Source organism: Balaenoptera borealis (assembly GCF_965194805.1).
Source record: "Balaenoptera borealis genome assembly, chromosome: 1".
Lineage (NCBI taxonomy): Eukaryota > Metazoa > Chordata > Mammalia > Artiodactyla > Balaenopteridae > Balaenoptera > Balaenoptera borealis.
Genome location: NC_138860.1, coordinates 151,966,730 through 151,987,922, shown reverse-complemented (window position 1 = coordinate 151,987,922; position 21,193 = coordinate 151,966,730). Strand labels below are relative to the sequence as shown.

General features: G+C 36.7%; 1 protein-coding gene and 1 pseudogene across 3 annotated transcripts in view; one reads left to right on the top strand and one right to left on the bottom strand.

Annotated features, from left to right (window-relative positions):
• The window catches only part of FAF1 (Fas associated factor 1), a 481,277-nt gene that overhangs the window by 394,644 nt on the left and 65,440 nt on the right, over window positions 1–21,193 (bottom strand). For both annotated transcript variants that reach the window (XM_082370942.1, XM_082370941.1), the window contains exon 2: window positions 15,902–15,970. In XM_082370942.1, the coding sequence (XP_082227068.1) occupies window positions 15,902–15,970 (69 nt within the window). The remainder of the gene's footprint in view (window positions 1–15,901; window positions 15,971–21,193) is intronic.
• Window positions 15,977–18,751, top strand: LOC309618371 (proline-rich protein 3 pseudogene; annotated as a pseudogene). Its single transcript has one exon. The product of its transcript is annotated as a proline-rich protein 3 pseudogene (transcript).

The window sequence follows — 21,193 nt, the reverse complement described above, 5'->3', positions numbered from 1 at the left end:
ACTGATTGCTGATTTGCTCCTCCATCTGCACACCAGAGGGTGCCAATTACTTGCGCAGTGATTCAAACCATTTCTGACTTGGCCATACAGTGAACTTCTCTTCTACTGAGTGAGCTGAACCACTTCTCCAACAAGGTCTGAATCCCTTCAAAGTATATCCTTCCTTGGGTACTCTCCCTTAGCCCTACAGTACAATATAGAGTTTCCTCATATCTTATCCTTACTCGTTTATCATAGTTAATAATTCATTATATTAAACTTCACCTGTTTAACCAACTTTGTGATTTTATATATCCTGATTGAACTCAGACTGTTACACCATCCATAACAATACTATTCAACAAGGGAAAAATAAAGCTAAACAAAGAGAATATTGAAACTTCAAAATAACTGTGAATAAAAAGAGAAAAATTACCAAATCCTAGCGCATAATCTCTCATATTCCTGGTCCTACCCCTACCCCACAAAGACAGATACAGAAGAAATGAGGGGAAGACAGAAGAGGGAAGCTAGAGAAGGAGATTAAAATTGCTCTAAAACTACTGCCTATGAGCCTAAGCCCAATCTGTCTGAAAACACTAAAAAGTGTATAAACAGATCAGAGCAAAGATTACAAGGAAAGGACTTCAAAAAGCACAACTTAAAGGGATAGACATAACCTAAAGGGCAGGTTAAGAAACACATAGCTTCTGCAAAGAGAAAAAAAAGCAAAAAGAAAGTGAAAAGCTCCCTATGGCAATCGAGTGGTAAAAGGGAAAAGAGGCAAAAGAGAATCATAATACCAAAGCACCTGTTACTCCTCACCACCCCTCCCCACCAGCCCCCCACACACCAAAACAAACCAACCAAAAAACTGACTAAAGTATCTGAATTTTGCTAAACCGACAGAAGAGGGCGCCATTAAATAAAAACCTTGTAAATCACACCATTACCATAAAAATGTGTGTGCACACACACACAAACCAACATATATATAAGAGGTATTGCAAAAAAAATCAGAAAATGAAATTTCACACATATCTACTACCGAAAATTCCCTCCCACAAAACAACTATGAAGCAGGAAAAATCTGTCAATCAATGCTTCAAACAGTATATTTAAATATACTTAAATAAGCATTTGAGAATATGAAAAATTACCTTGAATCAGAAAATTCAAAAATTATGAACAACAACAACAACAACAAAAAGGCAGGGAAAAATGAAAGAAAGTTGATGTTACCCAGGAAAGAAAGAAAGAAAATTCTCTCAAAAATGAAGAGGAAATCACAAGATGCCCAAGGGAAAACAGATGCCGACAAAATTTAATGCAAGGCATTGAAGAAAGGCAAGAAACCAACCAAGAGAATGAAAATAACATAATGATAAAAGTAAAAAGAATCAGAGAGAAAGTAGTGGAGTGGAAGAGAGATAAAGTAATAATATTCATATTGTCAAGTCCCTGAAAAAGAAAAACAAAGCAATGGAACTGACCTAAAATTTAAAACTATAATCTAAGAAAACTTTCCAGAAATACAAAAAGACAAGAATCTATATATTGAATAGCTCACTGGATGCCTCAGAAAAATTAACCCAGAATGACTCTGAGACATATTCTACTAAAACTAAGTTTCAAAAATAAAGATAAACTCCTCAAGGCCTCCAGGCAAAGATCAATAACTTACAAAGGCAAAAGAATAAGAGTAGCATCAGAGTTTCCAAACCAATACATATAACAAAGCAATAATGAAGCAGTATTTTTTTAAAAACACAATTAAAGAAAGTATGAACCAAAGATTTTTATATGCAGCAGAGCTGTCCTTCAAATATCAGGGTGATAGAAAAACAGTTGTCAGTATACAAGAACTTAAGGAATTGTGCATCAATCAGCCCTTCTTGATAAATCTAGAGAAAGAGCTTTATCCAACTGATGACTAAGAAAACTTAAGTAAAAGGATCGATGATGAGTATTTTTTAAATATATAAATATACACCACTAAAACAAAGGTGGGATGCAGGGTGAAAGACAAATAGATAAATTTTAATGTTCTGAAAAAGTATAAGTAATGCAATTTTTAAGTAAAAGAAGGAGGAGGGAAAGGAAAATAGAATAAGCACATTGATTGCTATATACTTAAAAGGTAGGCTTAGAGAGTACAGTACTTGAAAATTGATAAATCATGTAGTATTTCATAGCATAGCAAGTACAACAAAGCATGCATAAATACAAAATATTATGACAGCACTGACCGAACACATCAGTCATATTAGTGAATATGAATGGACTTAACTATTAAAAGAAAAACATTTTCAATTTGGCTCATGAAACAAGACTCAACTTATGCTACATACAAGATACATACCTAAAACAAAGTAATGACTAAAAATAAAATTAAAATTAAAATATCAGGCTATTGGAAACAAAGAGAGTAGGAGTAGCCTACTGATATTACACAAAACAGAACTGAAGCCCAAAGAACTAAATGTGATAAAGGTCACTTTTTACTGCTTAAAGCCACACTTCACAATAAAGGTATAACTCTTATGAATATGTATGCATGAAATAACACAGCAATCAACTTCATGAAGGAAAAACCACAGGAGATTTAAAAAGAAAAAGAAATATACTAAATAATGAGACTAAATACACTATTCTCAATACAAGACAGATCAAACAGACAAAAGATAAGAAAGAAGGTAGAAGATCTTACGGACATACATATTGAACTCTACATTTGATAACAGAGAACACACCTCTTCTCAAAAGCCAAAGATACATACACAAAAATCAATCATATGTGAGGTCATAAAGAAACATAACTGCCACAAAATTGAAACATTATAAACAATACTCTCTAAATGCAACACAAAGGAACTAGAAGTTACTAACAAAACAAGAAAATAGAAAGGGCCCTGCATCTGAAAATTTTAAAACCATCTATTAAACCTTTGTTGGGAAAGAAGTACAAAGTGAAATTACAGTAGGTTTTTCAAGATAATGACAATGAATTATTAGAGAACTGGAAAGCATACTGCTTCCAACCTTATAATGAAAGAGCAAGAGCGCAAGTACATGATTTTTCTGAAACCCATTAAAATGCTAAGATCACAGGGCAAACAACTGGCCCAAAATCTAAGACAGGTGTACGCAGAGAGAGGCAAAATGTGAGCACTGGCTTACTAAAGTGAAAGTTACACTAGGGTGGCTGACAAATTGGTAGAGGCTAACAATGCACTGGTGAGAAAGTTAAGGCAAGTACAGGGAAGGGATCTGCAAGTTCTTGCAGGCTTTTACTCCATGAACACCACAAAGTGCTCACAGAAAAAAAACAATTGGCAAAGTCCCAAGAAAGTCCCTACTAGGGTATAGAACAAAGAGAATCAGCAGACACTGTGGGAGGTGCACAAAACTGCCAGGACCCTTGCATCTCCCTCACAAAACAAAAGTCTTAGTCTGAAGGGAGAAGGGCAACAAACATTATCACCTTGGGGCACATGTGATATCCACTGCGGCCAGAAGGAGGAAAGGGGGGAAAATCCTCTGTCCCAGTAAGAGGAGCAGGAAAACATGCTGGGCTCAGAATTATAGCTGGAAAGAGACATGAGCTTTGTGAAGGCCACAAACCCAAGGCCCAAGGACTCAATGCCTGCAGAAGACTCAAGTATTATCAGAAACAGAGAATGCCCCCCACCTCAGTCCCATGGCCAGAATAGCAAGCAGAGTAACAAGCAACTTGCAAGAGATACACTCTCTCTGAAGCATAGCTCGGAGAGAAAACCAAAAGCTAAGGAGTGAGCATTAAAAAAAAAAAAAAAAACCTCGGAATTCCCTGGTGGTCCAGTGGTTAGGACTCCGCACTCTCACTGCCAAGAACCCGGGTTCAATCCCTGGTTGGGAAACTAAGATTCCACAAGCCACGCAGCCAAAAAAAAAAAAAAAAAAAAAATCTACCAAACCACTTGACACCCTAAACACCATGTATCAGGAGAGGAATTTGAAGGCTTTAGTATATTGAACAAAGCCATAGGACAAATAAGTCTCAAGCACAACCCAGCTCAAAATTAGATCAACTCAAACACCTGCACTAAAGTCTTAGCATTCAGAAAGGCATGCATGTCAATTTCCACACATAAAAATATTTACCTTAGTCTCTACTATTCTACATGAAATGTCCAGCTTTCAACAAAAATTGCAAAGCATACCAAAAGACCAGGTAAAGCACATTTGCAAGTGACAAGCAATCATCAGAAACAGACTTAGGTAGGATACTAAAAACTGACAGGGAATTTTAAATGACTGTGATTAAAATATTAAATGCTCTAATGGGGAAAATGGACAACAGATAAGGCCAGATGGGTAATTTCAGCAGAGAGAGAGAGAGAGAGAGAGAGAGAGAGAGAGACTATGTTAGGGAAAAAAAAAAAGAACTACAGTAACAGAGATGAAGAATGTCTTCAATAAGCTTATCAGTAAAACTGACACAGGGAAAGAATCAGTGAACTTGAAGACAGGGGTCTATAGAAACTACTCAAACTGAAACACATTAAAAAAAAAAAAGGTGGGGAAAAAACAGAACAGAGCATTCAAGAGCTGTAGACAAAACCAAACTTTTTAATATATGAAACACAGAAGGAGAAGAGAGAAAGAGCAGGAAAAAATAATAACCAACAATTTTCAAAACCAACTAAAGAGAGCTGGTGGTTGCACAACACTGTGAATACACAATGGTATTTATATGCAATGGAATAAAATTCCATGGAATACACAGTGGTATTTATACCACTGGACTATATACTTTAAAATGGTTAGCTATATGTACATGAATTTAGTCCCAATTAAAAAGAAAAAAGAATGTTCAAAGTCACAGATCTAAGAACATCTAAGAACATTTAAGCTACACACACACATACACATACACACACCTGGGTAGATCATAGCCAAACCGCTGAAAAACAAACACAAAGAGAAAATCTTGAAGACAGCCAGAGGGGAGGAAAAAGACATTACATACAGAGGAATAACTATGAAAATAGCAACAGACTTCTCTCCAGAGACCATGCAAACTAGAAGATAACAGCATGACATCTTTAAAGTGCTGGAGGAAAAAAAAAAATGTCAATCCGGAATTCCATATCCATTGAAAGCATCTTTCAAAAATGAAGACACAATAAAAACTTTCTCAGACAAACAAAAACTTGTGAGAATATACTGCCAGCAAACCTACTCTACAAGAAATATTAAAGGAAGTAGTTAAGGCAGAAGGAATATGATACCAGACAAAAACTTAAACCTACACAAAGAAATAAAACAAATGACAGTAAAATAAAATGAATATAATGATTTCATCTTATACTTTATTGCTCTAAAAAGATAACTATCTGAAGAAAAATAGTAGCAACATGTGTTTTACAGCATATGGGAAACTAAAATACATGACAACAATAGTACAAAACATGGGTGAGAAGAATTGGAAATACAATGCTGTAGGGCCATCACACTACATATGAAGCAGTATATTATTACTTAAATATAGATTCGGATGGTTGAAAAAGTATATTTTAAAACCTAGGACAACTACAAAAAAAAATTTCAAAAGAGGTATAATGATAAATCAATAGAGGACAAAAAATTAGTGAGCAAAAGTTTAATGAAAAACAGGATATTTGGGGACTTCCCTGGTGGTGCAGTGGCTAAGAATCTGCCTGCCAATGCAGGGGACACAGGTTCGAGCCCTGGTCCGGGAAGGTCCCACATGCCACAGAGCAGCTAAGCCCATGCACCACAACTACTGAGCCTGCACTCCAGAGCCCGCAAGCCACAACTACTGAGCCCTTGTGCCACAATTACTGAAGCCCGCATGCCTAGAGCCCGTGCTCTGCAACAAGAAAAGCCACCGCAATGAGAAGCCCGTGCACCGCAACAAAGAGCAGCCCCCGCTCACCACAACTAGAGAAAGCCTGCACGCAGCAACGAACACCCAACGCTGCCAAAAATTAATTAATTTAAAAAAAAACAGGATATTTGTGTTGTCTCAATGTATCTCCTCACAAGATATTTACTAATGACAAAGGTGGAGAAACCTGGGAGACATCATCTTAACCAAGTGTCAAAGTTAACATCACGAATAATAAGACATTTTTTAATATAAATTTATTCATTCATTCATTCATTCATTCATTCAATTATGGCTGTGTTGGGTCTTCATTGCTGCACGCAGGCTTTCTCTAGTTGCGGTTAGTGGGGGCTACTCTTCCCTGTGGTGCACAGGCTTCTCATTGCAGTGGCTTCTCTTGTTGCGGAGCACAGGCTCTAGGCGTGTGAGCTTCAGCAGTTGTGGCTCACGGGCTCTACAGCACAGGCTCAGTAGTTGTGGTGCACGGGCTTAGCTGCTCCGTGGCATGTGGGATCTTCCCGGACGAGTACTCAAACCTGTGTCCCCTGCATTGGCAGGCAGATTCTTAACCACTGCGCCACCAGGGAAGCCCAAGACATCTTAACATCACGTACCTCTTGTTACACTGAGAAAGGCACAAAATTACATCTGTGGTAGTCTTGCCAAGAACGTATAAGCTCAGTCTATCATGAGAAAACATCATATAAATCTAAACTCAGGAATATGCTACACAATACCTGAAGTGTTGTGGTCTCCAAAAGTGTCATGGTCGTGAAACAAAGAACAGCTGAGGAATAAAATCACAGACTGGGGACTCCCCCAGTGGCGCAGTGGTTAAGAATCCGCCTGACAATGCAGGGGACATGGGTTTGATCCCTGGTCCAGGAAGATCCCAAATGCCACAGAGCAACTAAGCCTGTGTGCCACAACTACTGAGCCTGTGTTCCAGAACTACTGAAACCCGCGCGCCTAGAGCCTGTGCTCCGTGACAAGAGAAGCCACCACAATGAGAAGCAAGCACACTGCAGCAAAGAGTAGCCCCCACTCACAGCAACTAGAGAAAGCCCGTACACAACAACGAAGACCCAATGCAGCCAAAAATAAATAAATAAAATATAAATTTTTTAAAAAAATTTTTAAAAATCACAGATTGGAGGAGGCTAGGGAGACATGAAAACTAAATGCATTGTGGATCTCAGATCAGATTTTGAACCAAAAAAAGTACATTAATAGAATATCTAGTGATATTCAAATAAGGTCTGTTGTTTAGTTAATAGTATTGTACCAATAGTACAACAGTACTATTATAATAGTATTATACCAAAATTACCAATAGTACTATACCAATTATACTGTAATTATGCAAGATGTTAACATTAGAAGTTTGATGAAGTGTATCAAGAACCCTGCATTATTTTGCAACTCTTCTGTAAATCCCTAGCATTTTTAGACATTCTCATATTCTACACACACTGTTAGCAGTCATTATACATTTTTAAAAATTCATCCTCTATACATTAAATCAATTACTAAGAAAAAAAATCCCAAAATTCAAGCCTGGAATTTGTGAGAGTGCTATTAGACTTGCGGTGTACAGGCTATATCTCAATTTTGACATTAAGAAAAAAATAATAAACTTCCTGGTTTAAAAATAAAAAAGTCAAAATGCCAACACGTAGGTAATAATGTGGCAATAAACAAGGACTAAGATATTCTCAAAGACCTCTTCTACATAGCTACTAGTCAAGGATTTATTAAAGGTATCATGTAATACATTTTCCCAGCTACATCTATGAAAGTGTATGCTTATCCATATAACTTCCTTACACACCCTAGCTGGATGTGTAAATTTTAATTCTTTAAACAATTATTTCACATTCTCTTTCAGTGTGTGTGTGTGCATGTGCCACACATGAAGCATGTGTTGGGGTGAAGGGAAGGGGAACAATACAGTAAAAGCTAAGTGTTATAAGAGTAGTACCACAACAAGGGATACGAAGCTTCAGAGACAGGTGTCCCTACTGAGAGAAGAGGCTGTTAGGGAATAGAGGGGATTAGACTTCAGGTGAGCCTTAAAGGAAGGATAACATCTAGATGGTCAGCAAGCAAAAGGGGAAAAAATTCATGGGAGATCTAGAAGCAAAAGCTTGGCAGTAGGAATATATATGGCACGTTATAGGCTAGTTTGGCTGTATTAAGTCATACAGGCTCCAGAGTTATGGAAACTCACTCATAATGAAGAGGCAGTATTAAATGGTAGAGGGCTTTCAACATTAAGCTAAGAAAGATGGCCCAAATTCTGTAACAGAGGAATTCAAAGAACAACTCCACTGTTCAGTTTCCTGTAACTAAAATGGATACAGACAGAGCATAGTTAATCTCAGAGTGCCTTGGTATGTGAAGAACTATGAAACTATGTTTATCACTATTTACCATGAAGAGAGATTTTAAACTTGGCTATGATTTTTTTAAAGACATAGAGCAAGTCTGTGTTTGAGAGAAATCCATCCACAAGAAAGAAAGTATTAGATGAGGACCCCAAAATATATAATTAAAAAATTCCTAAAACATCAAGTTAAAAAAAACCTAAACCAAACAACAAAACACAAAAATAGATTATTAAAAGAGAATGAAGTTGTTAAGAGTAGATCTTAAGCATACTCACCTAGAAAAAAAATTTTTAATAAGAAAAATAAATAAGAGGGAATGAAGAAAATGAGAACCTCGGGATATATAGGAAGGAAATATAAATCTTCTTATGTGAACATTTTAAGTACCATTTTACTTAAAGATAGAAATACAACTAATTTTTTTTAAAAATTATATTACCATTAAGTAGCAAATTATTAAAAATTGTTAGTATAAATATAAAGTTGTAAAAGTAGGAATTTTAAATGCCATATTATTTTTTCTTTTCCAAGCACACACTGGTTTATGTCAGCTGATCCTTGAAACCAGCAGGAAGAACTGCAAGTCATCACATCTACAGGTGTAACCACTAAACCACTGATTTTGCTGCAATGGTATTTTGTTTAAACCACTTCCAGGAATAGAAATAAATTAGTTAAATATCATATCAAGGCAACTTGTTGAAAAAAACCCCATTTTTAAAATCAAGTTAACTAGTAGGTTAGCAAGCTTTATAAAATATCAAGATCAAACTATATCTGCTTAAACTGAACAATTTTAAAAACAAAACCACTGAAATTTTTATTTTCTTTTAAATGTTCAAATCATAAGTAGCATATACTACTTCTTTCAGAATTAGCATAAAGCCTTCAGCTTAGTTTCATAGCAGTAAGGGGACTCCTTACTACATATTTCATTTAAAGAGTTTAACTGTGCTCTGAAGCACAGGTTAGATAAGTAGTACTAGAAATCAATAAACATTAGCCACATTTCCAAATTTCATTTAACAATGGGCATATCACTTCCTGCTAGGGGATTAACACACCACATTCCTACTAGGTCTTAAAGCCTCTGAACTATTATCTACCATAGGTTTTATAAAAGAGGAGATGTTTGGTTCATGCAATAAAGTAATTCTAGAACTAGATTATATTCAAAGGAAAAGTAACAACATATGAAGCAAAAACCAATGAAAAAATAAGCAGAAAGTCAAGTTGCAGTCCGGGAAAAAATGTGGACCTCAAAGAGTTTTGATTTGATAATGTGAACTACTAACTGTAAGTTTAGTAAACTGAGAACTTCATATTGGTAAAAACTTAAGTTTTCCTTTGAAAGGGAGAAAACAATTCTTTCATACCCACTTAATTATACATTAAGTAACAGCATTCTTTTATCACACTTAGTTTTCTCCTGAGAGGCAGAACTGATGAAAAATTTCAAATAGGTTGGATATGATGAGCTTTCTTTAGAGTAGAATGGTACAACCAGAAATAAACAGGAGAGAAAAAAAATTTTTTTGAGATGCCAAGAAAAAAATTGCAAAGAAAAGGGTTTATTTGTGAATAATATTTCTCAAAAAGCTACAACGGGAAGAAACCATCTAAATTTTATCCATGAGATAATGAAATCAGCCCAATCCTATTCCTTGCGTATCTGGGCCTCCCTCTTTCCTCAAATCTTATGTTTGCCAGATAAGGAACACTGATAGCAGGAAGAGTCATGAGTCTTAATAGCAAAGATTTTTCAAATATCCAAATAATGGAAATGGAAAATAGATTCAAAAGTAAGTATGCTAATAATAAAATCAGTAAAATATTTTATTAAGCAACTACCATGTGCCAAGACAAAATTAATAAGAAACGTAATTCCTTTCCTCTAGAATCTTAGAATCTATTTGAAAGCAAAGCATAAACATATTTAAAGTACCATTGTGTAACTATAGCAAAAGCTCTTTCACTTGACAATGTGAAATTAGTTGTGAGTGGCAGAAAGAAAAGTATAGGAATTCAGAAAAGAATAACACACTGGGTATAGAAAATTTAATAACCTTAAACTACAATTTTAAAGCTATTAAAATTTTTATGGAGAGACCTGGGCTCAAAATCACAGTTTTACCCCTTATCAGCTGAGTGAGCATGAACAATTTACTTAAATCACTGGGCCTCAGTTTCTCATTTGTAAAATAAAGATAATACCTACCTAACCACCTTTTGGGACTGCTGTGAAGATTAAATGAAATAATGTAGGTAAATCATTTGACATGATAACTAGCACAAAGTAGACCCTCAATAAAAGGAGAGATGGTAGAGGAGGACGGATGATGGCCAAACTACAAACTGAGAAACTGAAAACTTCTGTAGAATTTTAAGGGGCTTACAGTCCCTTGAAAACAAGGGAAACAAAGAAGACTATAGCAAAAGAGGAGAAATTGATAGGATGAGATACTCCTTCACAGTAACATCTCTTTTGTCATAGCAAAGATCTGTGCAAATATAAGCCAGTGTCTAATGGCCACTGATGAAGGGCAGCACTCAATATCTGGCTGCTTTCTGACAACAGAGACTCATTATGTCACTGGTTAGACTAGTTCATTCATAAAACTGCAGGTGTTCATAACACTGTATAAAGTATTGATAGCAAAACAATGCACATTCGAGGAACTCTATAGCCACATCCTGAGTAGGGTAGTAGAAGAAATTGTTCTAAGGCATTTTAGGGTAAGTATTAAAACACATTTCTTCAAAAGTGAAAACTGGTGGAATGGAAATGTCTCAGAGCACCTCAATGAATCTCAAAATGAGACAGATTATGTGCATAATTTTCCTTGGGTTTGACTCTTCAGAGTTACTGACTTTATTATAAGCTTCTATTAATACAAAATTATCTTTGAAGACTAGAAATTCAGTAACAATACAAAATTGGATAGGCTTATTTGTTTCATTTTTGCCCCAAGTTGGGACATGCAGTTAAAGATAAATACAAGCTCTCTGAATAGAGTCTTTCTTCAGCAGAGCAGCTATGTCACCTCAGGCAGCGGAGCAGAAATTGAGTGCAAAGTTCAAAAATCATTTCCTAAGAGCATAGAGTACTTAAAATGTAGTATGGCTAGGTTAATGTTTACTTGTACTTTATTTCACTTAGCACTGGGTTATCAAGTGTACGTCAAATAGCCTTCCCTGGATCTCCTAGAGCTTACTGGAAATTTTAATTTATTGAAGGAGTTTCATATATACAAACCTTCCCTGAAACAATTAGCACAGCGTCTTGTCTGGCCATTATCTATGTCATAAAGTTGTTCAAAGGATTAATCAAAATGGTATACATACAAGTGTTTCAAACTTATAAAATCCCATTAAAATGTTTACTTGTATTACTATTCATGATTGACTGCTTTTGTAGAATATTAAAAGAAATTAGGATATAAATAGATTCTTCATAAATATTTCATGTATCAGGGATCTTGAGTATAAACTAGCCCAAACCCCTTATTTTATTTGACATTCAGAGAGAAGTAACTTAGCCTAGGCCATACTCAATAAAATAATGACAAGAGTTTTGAAAAGCCAGGGCTCTTGATTCAAGATGAATGCAACGGGTTCACCACTAGAGTTAGCTGCCTCACACTTTGATTACTCAAAATTAACATGAGCTGTACAGATTTCTATTCTCCACTGGCCCAAATTCTTCTATACTGAAAACAGAAAATAAGCAGTGGGTCAATTCTGGAGCCCAGATTTATAATTTACAATATATAGTGATGATGTAGCATGCTTCCATGTAAGAAGGCAATCCTTTGGTAAAAGATTCTAATTGATTGTTAATAATTCCCCCTCAGGTACTCATCTTTCTGGATGTATACTGAAAATACTTGTCTGCAATGAAGGAATCAACTGCAATGATATTAATCTTCTCCTAACTACAAATGCAGGACAATGTGAAAAATGAAAGTCTGAAAAAGATGGAGGTATGGGGACGATTCATGTCAAGTAAATCAGTATCCCAAGATGCTTACCAATAGTATTAAAGTTCATGTTATTTTCTTTTCAGAATTTAGCATTTATAACCCAAACTGCAGTTTCCCCAAAATAAGTAGTCAATTGTAGGGTACTTAAAACATAGGGTTTGGAAGCACTGCTCTGTGGATAGCTATATAACAAAAATAATGTACAGTATCAGGGAAAGACTAATGACTAAAGTTGCTGGGACTGGGCTATATTTTCATATAGAACACTTTTTTATCTGTGTGTCTAAATCCATAAAATAGCAAAAATATTTGTAATCATTACTTTTTCAGGAAGTTATTCCTATTTCTGAGTATAATATACATGTATAAGAGACCACCTGTCTTATCAATTTTTCAGTACACTTCTCAAAGTCAGACACCATATAGTGTTAACATGTTTTTAAGCTTTCACTGTATCTAGCATAAATCTGGGTATACTGTAAGCATTCAGTACCGACAGAATGAGTTTTCTGTTATTGGACTTTTTTTAATTCATCACAATTCCAGATTGTGATGCCTAACTCACATTCCTCTACACATCTCTAGCAAAATATGCACAAAAACATGGCAGAAGTCTAACTGATATGTACAGAAAATTTAAAATACAGACATGTCCTAAGTTAAAAACTCACACTATGCAAACTGTTCCACAAGGCCCATAAAATACAAAGCAGTGATAATTATAATTTACAAACACAAAATATAATGCACAGGCAAAATATAAAAAACACCATATAAAAAGTTCCATGATCCTAATGAAAGTTTGAACTAGTAATGGGTTATTCAAAATACTTGCTTTATTTTTTAAAAACCACAATGTAAAGTGAGTGCTGTATAATAACAAGGGAAATCAGAAATTTTATAAAGCAAGATACTTACACAGCACAGCAAATGTTTACTGTGGATAAAAGTGCATTATTTACAAGAAAAGCCAGCTAGGACATATATTTCAAAAGAAAGCCGAAGTTTAAGACTGTGAAAAATAGCCTGATGCTTTTATTTGGGCCCAACACAGGATAAGATTGCATTTCTGCAGAAATACAGCACCAGTGTTTTTAGCTCAAGTGCTATTTTAATATTTTTCCAAAATCAAATAACTCAGAAACAGTTGGAGAATACTTGTACCATTCAATTATTTAACACTATCTGGGAAAAATTCTCTTCTTGCAATACTCTAGATAGATTATTGTACTGAGAAAATATCCAGAACCAATAAATGTTTAACCTTCAAAACTAATGAACATGGACCAATAGAAAGCAGGTAAGGAAAGAACTTACATCCATCCCCCAAAGATGGTAATTCTCACTTCAGAGACTTGTAGTCCATTACTCCTAGTCTACAACCTCCCTTTACTCCAGCCCATATATCTCTCATCAGCACCATGCAAGAGTGGCTTGGTGGGATTTTTAACCTCAACCAATAATCTGCATCAGCCTCTCCAAGAGATACCCTAAGAATATACATACTAAATAAAGCAATGCTCTTGCTATTGCAAAAGAAGTTTCAAGACAAGAAACCTGGTGATAGCATTCCAAATAAGTTGCTGTCCCTTCCCCCACACAGAAATCAGGAATATGTCACTATACTGTGCTTTGTTAAGAGAATAACACAGTGATAAAAGGATGGATTTGAAGTCAGGCCATACAAATATTTGTAAATTTTGACAAGTGCCAGAACACGAAAAAATAAAGATAGCACTGGTTTAATGAAACAGGCAATCTTAAAAATTTATATAGTTGGTAGAAATTTAAATTAGTGCAACCATCCTGGAAGGCAATATAACTATAAGTATCCAAAAACCTAAAAATATGTACACAGTTTGACTCAGAAACTCAATTATTAATTGAATTTCTTCTATGTCTTCTAGGAAAACAATAGGTTAAGTAAGCAAGGATGAATGTACAAGAATGTCCTCTAATGTGTAGAACTCCAAAATACCACAAAAATTCTAAATGTCTAACAGCATAGGACTGAATGGTAAAATTATTATGCCACAACCATACCATGAAGTACCATCCAAACACTAAGCATTAAAAAGAATGATGAACAATCACATTTACTTGGATAGAAAGACATTCATGATAGGTTGTTAAGTGAAAAGGGCAGATTACAAAACGGTAGGAATAGAACAATCTAATTTGTATTTTTTTTTTAATTTTAATCATATAATTAAGAGAAAACATTCTGGAATAATATACCCAAAAATTTTAAACAATAAGTATCTCTAAGTGATGGAATTAAGGGTGATTACTAATTTATTCTTTGTAAATTTATACATTTTCTCATTTTTCTATAATGAGTTATTACTTTTACAAGCTGTAAATTTTTTTTATATTTTGAATTTAAAAATTAATAGTGGTAAATCTACACAAAACAAATAGCTTATTAACAGTTGATTATGTAAATCCATGTATGGACTTGAATATACCTACACAACTAATCTCAGCTCTATAATTATACACCTTGAGTTTTGACTTTCAAAAATTAGCACTTCTTCAAAATTCTAATTTAGACTTTTTTCGGATTTCAAAGGTATGGAGAGACCTCTGTGTCATCCTAACACAACCAATACTGTTCCTGTACTGTTGTACAATTTATTTTTAGTTTGCTTTGCAATTGTAAATAAATTACAGTTTTGTCAATGTGCAGTGCTGTGCTGTTCTGGGCCTCGCCTTTTGAGTTACTGCCCACCCCCCTTAAAAAAAACTAAACCACTTCTATAATAAATTGCCTGAAGTTCATAAGGAAAGCCACAGCAGAATGCCACTTCTTTAACAGCGTTAGAAAGGAGTAATCATCAGTGAGACTCCCCACCCCCACCCCAAGAAGTGAAGGAGAAACATCAAGTAGAGTTATTCAGACATTCAAACAAGTCTGATTTTTCTCTCCTTCCAATCTCCACCACAATACTACAGGGGAAGACAAACCTTAATATACAGTCAGAGAAGAGAAGTTTGAAAATAACTTAAATTACCTAAGATTTCATAATAATTTATTAATCTAATACTAAACTAAATAGGAACTTCATATTAAAAATACGACATTTAGATTTTATTCATTCAGATTAGAATTATAGACGGATTATGTATGGTATGCTGAACTACCTATAAGGAATGTTAAAGACATTCAAAAATACATAAAATTTCATTACCTGTCGTATAAAGAAAAAAGTACTTGAAATAAGTCAGACAGTGAAAGACAAATACTGCATGATCTCACTTACATGTGTAATCTAAAAAGAAAACCAAATCATAAGAACAGAGTAAACTGGTAGTTGGCAGGTGTGGGTGGAGAATGAGTAAAGGTGGTCAAACAGTACAAACTTCCAGTTATAAGATGAATAAGTTCTGGGGATCCAATGTACAGCATAGTAACTATAGTTAAACAATACCGTATTATATACTTGAAAGTTGCTAAAAGAGTAATCTTAAAAGTTCCCACCAAAAAAAAAAAGAACTATGTGAGGTGATGAATGTGCTAACTAACCTTTCTGTGGCTATTACTTTGCAATATATATGTATATCAAATCATCACGTTGTACACCTTAAACTTACACAATCTTATATGTCAAGCACATCTCAATAAAGCTGAAAAAAGGAAAAAAGAAAGTACTTACCACTAAGTCCCAATTATTTTGTTCAAGCAATGTAATAGCTTCATCAATGTTTTCAATGCCAGTACATGCCTAAAAACAAAGTAAGTAAGAATTTTAGATAGGATTTTGGGAATGGAGAGGTTAATTAGTGTTAAAAAAAAATAAACAGCATAATGTGTTATTTAAGTTTGAATAGGTATATGAATAAAGCCAATACACTAAATGCCTAAAACTTCTAAGCATTTTACACAGACAGTTTAAAAATTGTTAATTACAACATAAATTTACATTATACTGAAATAAAAGACAATAAAGTAATAAAATATGTTTAAATGTTGAGCCCTGGAGCCCAGGATGATCTCTATATCTCTAACTGCCCAGAACAACTTTATTAAAGAGCTTCTGATGGACAGCCATGTGTTAAAAATGAACTTCAATCCGTACTTTGTACTTTATACAAAAATTAACTCAAAATAATAACAGATGAAAACCCCGCTGCAGCCATTGCCACAACCACAATGCTGAAGTGCAAGAAGCAGAGTCAGCAGCAGCCCCCACTGCCAGAACAGGAAGAGACTGGAGAGGGATGAAAGTCCCATCGGACCACCCAGCCTCCTGGGCCCTCCCATCATGACCAATGGAAACCCTGGTGACCCCAAATCAGCCCTTCACAGAGGTCCTCCAGGGTCAAGGGGACCAATGATTCCACCACTGCTGAGTCTCCCACCTCCTCCCTGGAGCAGAAGCCGAATTCGAGGAGGGCTGAGCTCCAAATCTGGCTCATATGGTCATAGTTGGTGGAGGGGCTAATGCTAAACTTCCTTTTCCTGGACCAGGCCATGGGGATCCCTCCAGGAAGGCTTTCACAAAGAGCGGAGAAATCCTCAAAGCCTCAAGAGCTGGTCTCTTATCAAGAATACCTGCCCGTCCAAGGATGGACCCCAGGTTATGGAAGACAGATTCAACCACCTCGTCTGCCGGCACTTTGCCAAAAAGGTCCACTGTCCATATGAGGACTGAGTTCTGTGCCTTCTGCCACGCAGAGTCCATGGACCTCCTCTGTGAGACTGTGCCTTCCCATCCAGGCTTGAAGGAGCCCTCTGTGATCCAGTGGCCATATACTTCCTTGTGGCCCTGTGATGGCTACTGTGGGGCTGTCCCAACTACCACCCTCAGTCAGTGACACCTGTCCCCATGGCCACCTCGCCCATGTGGGGTCCAAAGTTGTGTTTCATCACTGGTGCACGATGTGCACTCTTTCTTCTGATCCAGTCTCCAGAGCCTCATCTTCAGGACCCCATCTTTGCTCCATTCAACTGCCTCCTGGATCCCCTTCCCCCTCGCCAATGGACGGCTGAACAGGAAACCTCTTTAGTGCTGTTTCTTGTTCATCTGTCCACTGAGCCCCCACTGTTGCCCTTGATTCCTGAGAGCCGTAGAGCAGTTTCCTACCATTCTCTTCTTCTAGCTGCTTGTTTTAAGTCCATTATATGTCACAACCCCTACCCCCAATGTTGTCACCTGCTCTGTGAAACTCATCAGGTTGTCTGACTTGGGGTCAATTTTAAATGACTGGTACAGAGTTACTCCCTAAAAGGCTACACTTCCTGTTTTGGGGTTTCGTAATTTGTGTGTCAATAGCATGATCACCACTGCTATGGTCTGTGGTCAGTGCAGTTTGTGAAACTGTACGTCCCCTCGTAGCCTTTCTCAGTGTCCACGGCATTTTTGTGACTTCCAACAGTTGAGTACATTCTTCTGCTAAATTGAGCGAGGCCATTGGTACCCTCTAGACTTTCCCCACCTCCCAACATGGGAGAATTATGAAACTTTCCACAAGACTGCCCTCCCTGGCCCTCCCCATTCTTCTTCTAATGTCAGTTTCTCTGGGTTTGACACAGGCCCAAGAGATGTCCTCTAAAGCCTCTGAGGGGCCTATCCTATCTCCTCTCCAGCCCGTTTTACTTAGACTACATCACTGTGAGGCCACCAGCCCTTTTGTTTGAACTCTGTGAATCTCCACTTGGCCTACCTTTGGATAGAACCTGGGCAGTACTCTTGCCCACTTCCAACCTTCTTCTCCTACATCCCTGGCACTGGTTGTTTTCTATGAAAATGGCAGTGAACGGGTTCAGATTTGAACCTGGCCCTGAGGAAATAGGTCAGGAGTTGTGCGGGCAAGAGGGAGGGACGAGAGCCATTGGAGAAGTGAGAATGAATTATTTTCTTAAATTTTTTTATATTAGTTACAAACGCAGTGGAAAATAAATACATACATACCTAAATAAATAAATAAATAACCTAAAGTAAAACCCCAAACTGCAAAGCCTCTAGATCTGTGCTGTCAGATATGGTAGCTACTAGACAGATATTGCTAATGAGCCCTTGAAATGTGGCTCAACTGAGTTAAGATGTGTTGCATTAAATACACACCAGTGTAGGACTTAGTACAAAAACAAAAATGTAAAGTGTCTCAATAATTTTTCTAGTGAATAAATGTTGAAACGATCATTTAAAATATATTAGCTTAAATAAAACACAAATGTTTAAGTTAATTTCATCTGTTTCTTTTACATTTTATGCTTCTTAATGTGGATACTAAAAAACTTTTAATTACATATATGACTCATTCAATTTCTAATGCCATTCTAGAAAAAAACATAGAAGGAAATTTTTGTGACATTTAGATTCAACAGCAAAAGTACAATCCAAAAAATCGATAAAGTGGACTTTATTAAGAACTACTACTCAGAAATTTCCTGGCAGTTCAGTGATTAGGACTCCACACTTTCACTGCCAAGGGCCCAGGTTCGATCCCTGGTCAGGAAACTAGGATCCCACAAGCTGCGTGGTGAGGCCAAAAAAGAATAAATAAAGAGAAGCTTTTTAAAAAAAGAACTACTGCTCTTCCAAAGACACTGTTAAGAGAATGAAAAGGCAAGCCACACGCTGGGAGAAAATATCTGCAAAACACATGTAACAGAGGACTAATAACCAGAATATAAGAATTTTAAATTCTCAAAAAACTCAGTTTAGATAAATTGTAAGTAGCAAAAGATTTTAGCAGAAACTTCACCAAAGACGATATACATATGAGAATAAGGACATGAAAAAACACTCAACATCATTAGTCGTTAGGGAAATGCAGAAAAACAGAGAGATACCATTTCCATATGTTAGAGTGACAAAAGCCCAAAATACAAACAATATCAAGTGATGGTAAGGATGCAGAAAAACTGGAACTCTCATATACTGTTGGGGAGGAACCAAAATGATATAGCCGCTCTGGAAAACAGTGCTAACAGATGATCAGTTTCTTAGAAAGTTATGACACAGTAATCCCACTCCTAGGTACTTATCTAAAAGAAATAAAAACTTATGTTCACATGAAAATTATACATGAATGTTTATAACAGCTTTATTTATAATCGCTGAAAACAGACCACACCCCAAATGGCCTTCAACTGTACATTCATACAATAGAAAACTACTCAGCAACAAAAATGAACAAATTACTAACAACACAAAACAATGTGGATAAACCTCAAATGCTAAGTAAAAGCGTGACTCAAAAGGCTACACATTGTATGATTCCATTTATATGGCACTCTAAAAAAGGCAAAGTTAAAAGAACAGGAGACATATTAATGATTACTAGGGTTATCAGGTGGGAACAGGGGTTGACTACAAACACCAAGAGGGAATTTTGCAGGGTAAAGGAACAGTTTGAACTCTGAATAACATAAAAAAGCAACAAAAGGCAACCAAGTAAGACATTTAAAAATGCAATCTTCAACTTAAGCTACATGAAAAGACAAGGATAAACCAAAGGCTCCAAAGTACTAACAAAAGCTACTAAGAACAGTTAAGGTAGGGCAGAAGTTACACAGAAGGAAGCAGAAAGAAAAACTACAGGGAGTGCAGAGCAAGCCTAACAGCAGCAATTATCAGAAAGCACAAGCAAAAGTACACCTCCTTCAACGCCATCACCATCTGTCTTCAAAAAACACAAAACACAGTGGAGGACGTAGTTCCAAGAGCCCATCCCTCCACAGAAACATGAAAAAATTGAGCAAAAACTGTCAGAATCAAATTTGCCAAAACTCTGGAAAACAGTCAAAGCTATACGTCAACCAAGCAAATGATGAAACAAGAAAAAGGTGACTTATTATAAAAACAGTATGAAAACCCTGAGGCATTTTTATTTCCCCTTCTTCATTCTTGGCTCCAGAGCAGTCTTGAATGCACTAGCCTACATTCCAATGGTTGGACCCTGGACCCTGACTCCAGAGGGAGCCGAGAAGACTTTGTTCTCAAAGAATGTTTGTCTCTTGTGACCTATCGGGCTACCTGAAGGACTGACTGAAGGCACTCTCCTTTGTTTCATCAACTTGGATCTCACTTAAGACAGAAAAGTAGCTATCAGGGGGCAATTCTTCAAAAACACTTTAAGGTTGGGGCTTCCCTGTTGGCACAATGGTTAAGAATCTGCCTGGGGACATGGGTTCGATCCCTGGTCCGGGAAGATGCCACATGCCGCGGAGCAACTAAGCCCACGCACCACAACTACTGAGCCTGGGCTATAGAGCCCGCAAACCATAACCACTGAACCCACACGCCACAACTACTGGAGCCTGAGCACCCTAGAGCCCGCGTGCCGCAACTACTGAGCCCACGTGCTGCAACTACTGAAGCCTGTGCACTCTAGGGCCTGCGTGCCACAACTACTGAATGTGCATACCACAACTACTGAGCCTGTGTGCTGCAACTACTGAAGCCTGCGTGTCCAGAGCCTGTGCTCCGCAACAAGAGAAGCCACTGCAATGAGAAGCCCATGCACCATGATGAAGAGTAGTACCCACTCACCACAACTAGAGAAAGCCCACACACAGCAACAAAGACCCAAAGCAGCCAAAAATAAATAAACTTAAAAAAAAAAAAAACACTTTAAGGCAAATGAAAAATCCACTGCCACCTGCGACAAAATCTTACAGTTGAGTCAAACGACAGACACGTCCAAAACCTGGAGGAAAAGCTGCAAAGTGAGTTTCTTTGGGAAATTAGGGCACTCAAAAACATTTGGGCAATTTAGAAGGGCAGGCACATGTCCGAGGCAGGACACCTACTCAGAGAAAACTACTGGCTCATCTCTACGCTCAGCAAAAGCAGGAAGTTTAAACAGCCTAGCTGAGTGTTAGAGTGCCCCAACACAGAGCCAGTCTGCAAGGGCTAGGAAAGGATTTTCTTCCTTCTCTTCTTTTTCTTTCTTCTTATTTTCTTTTTTACTCTACATGTTCAAGAAATCTCTCTCAC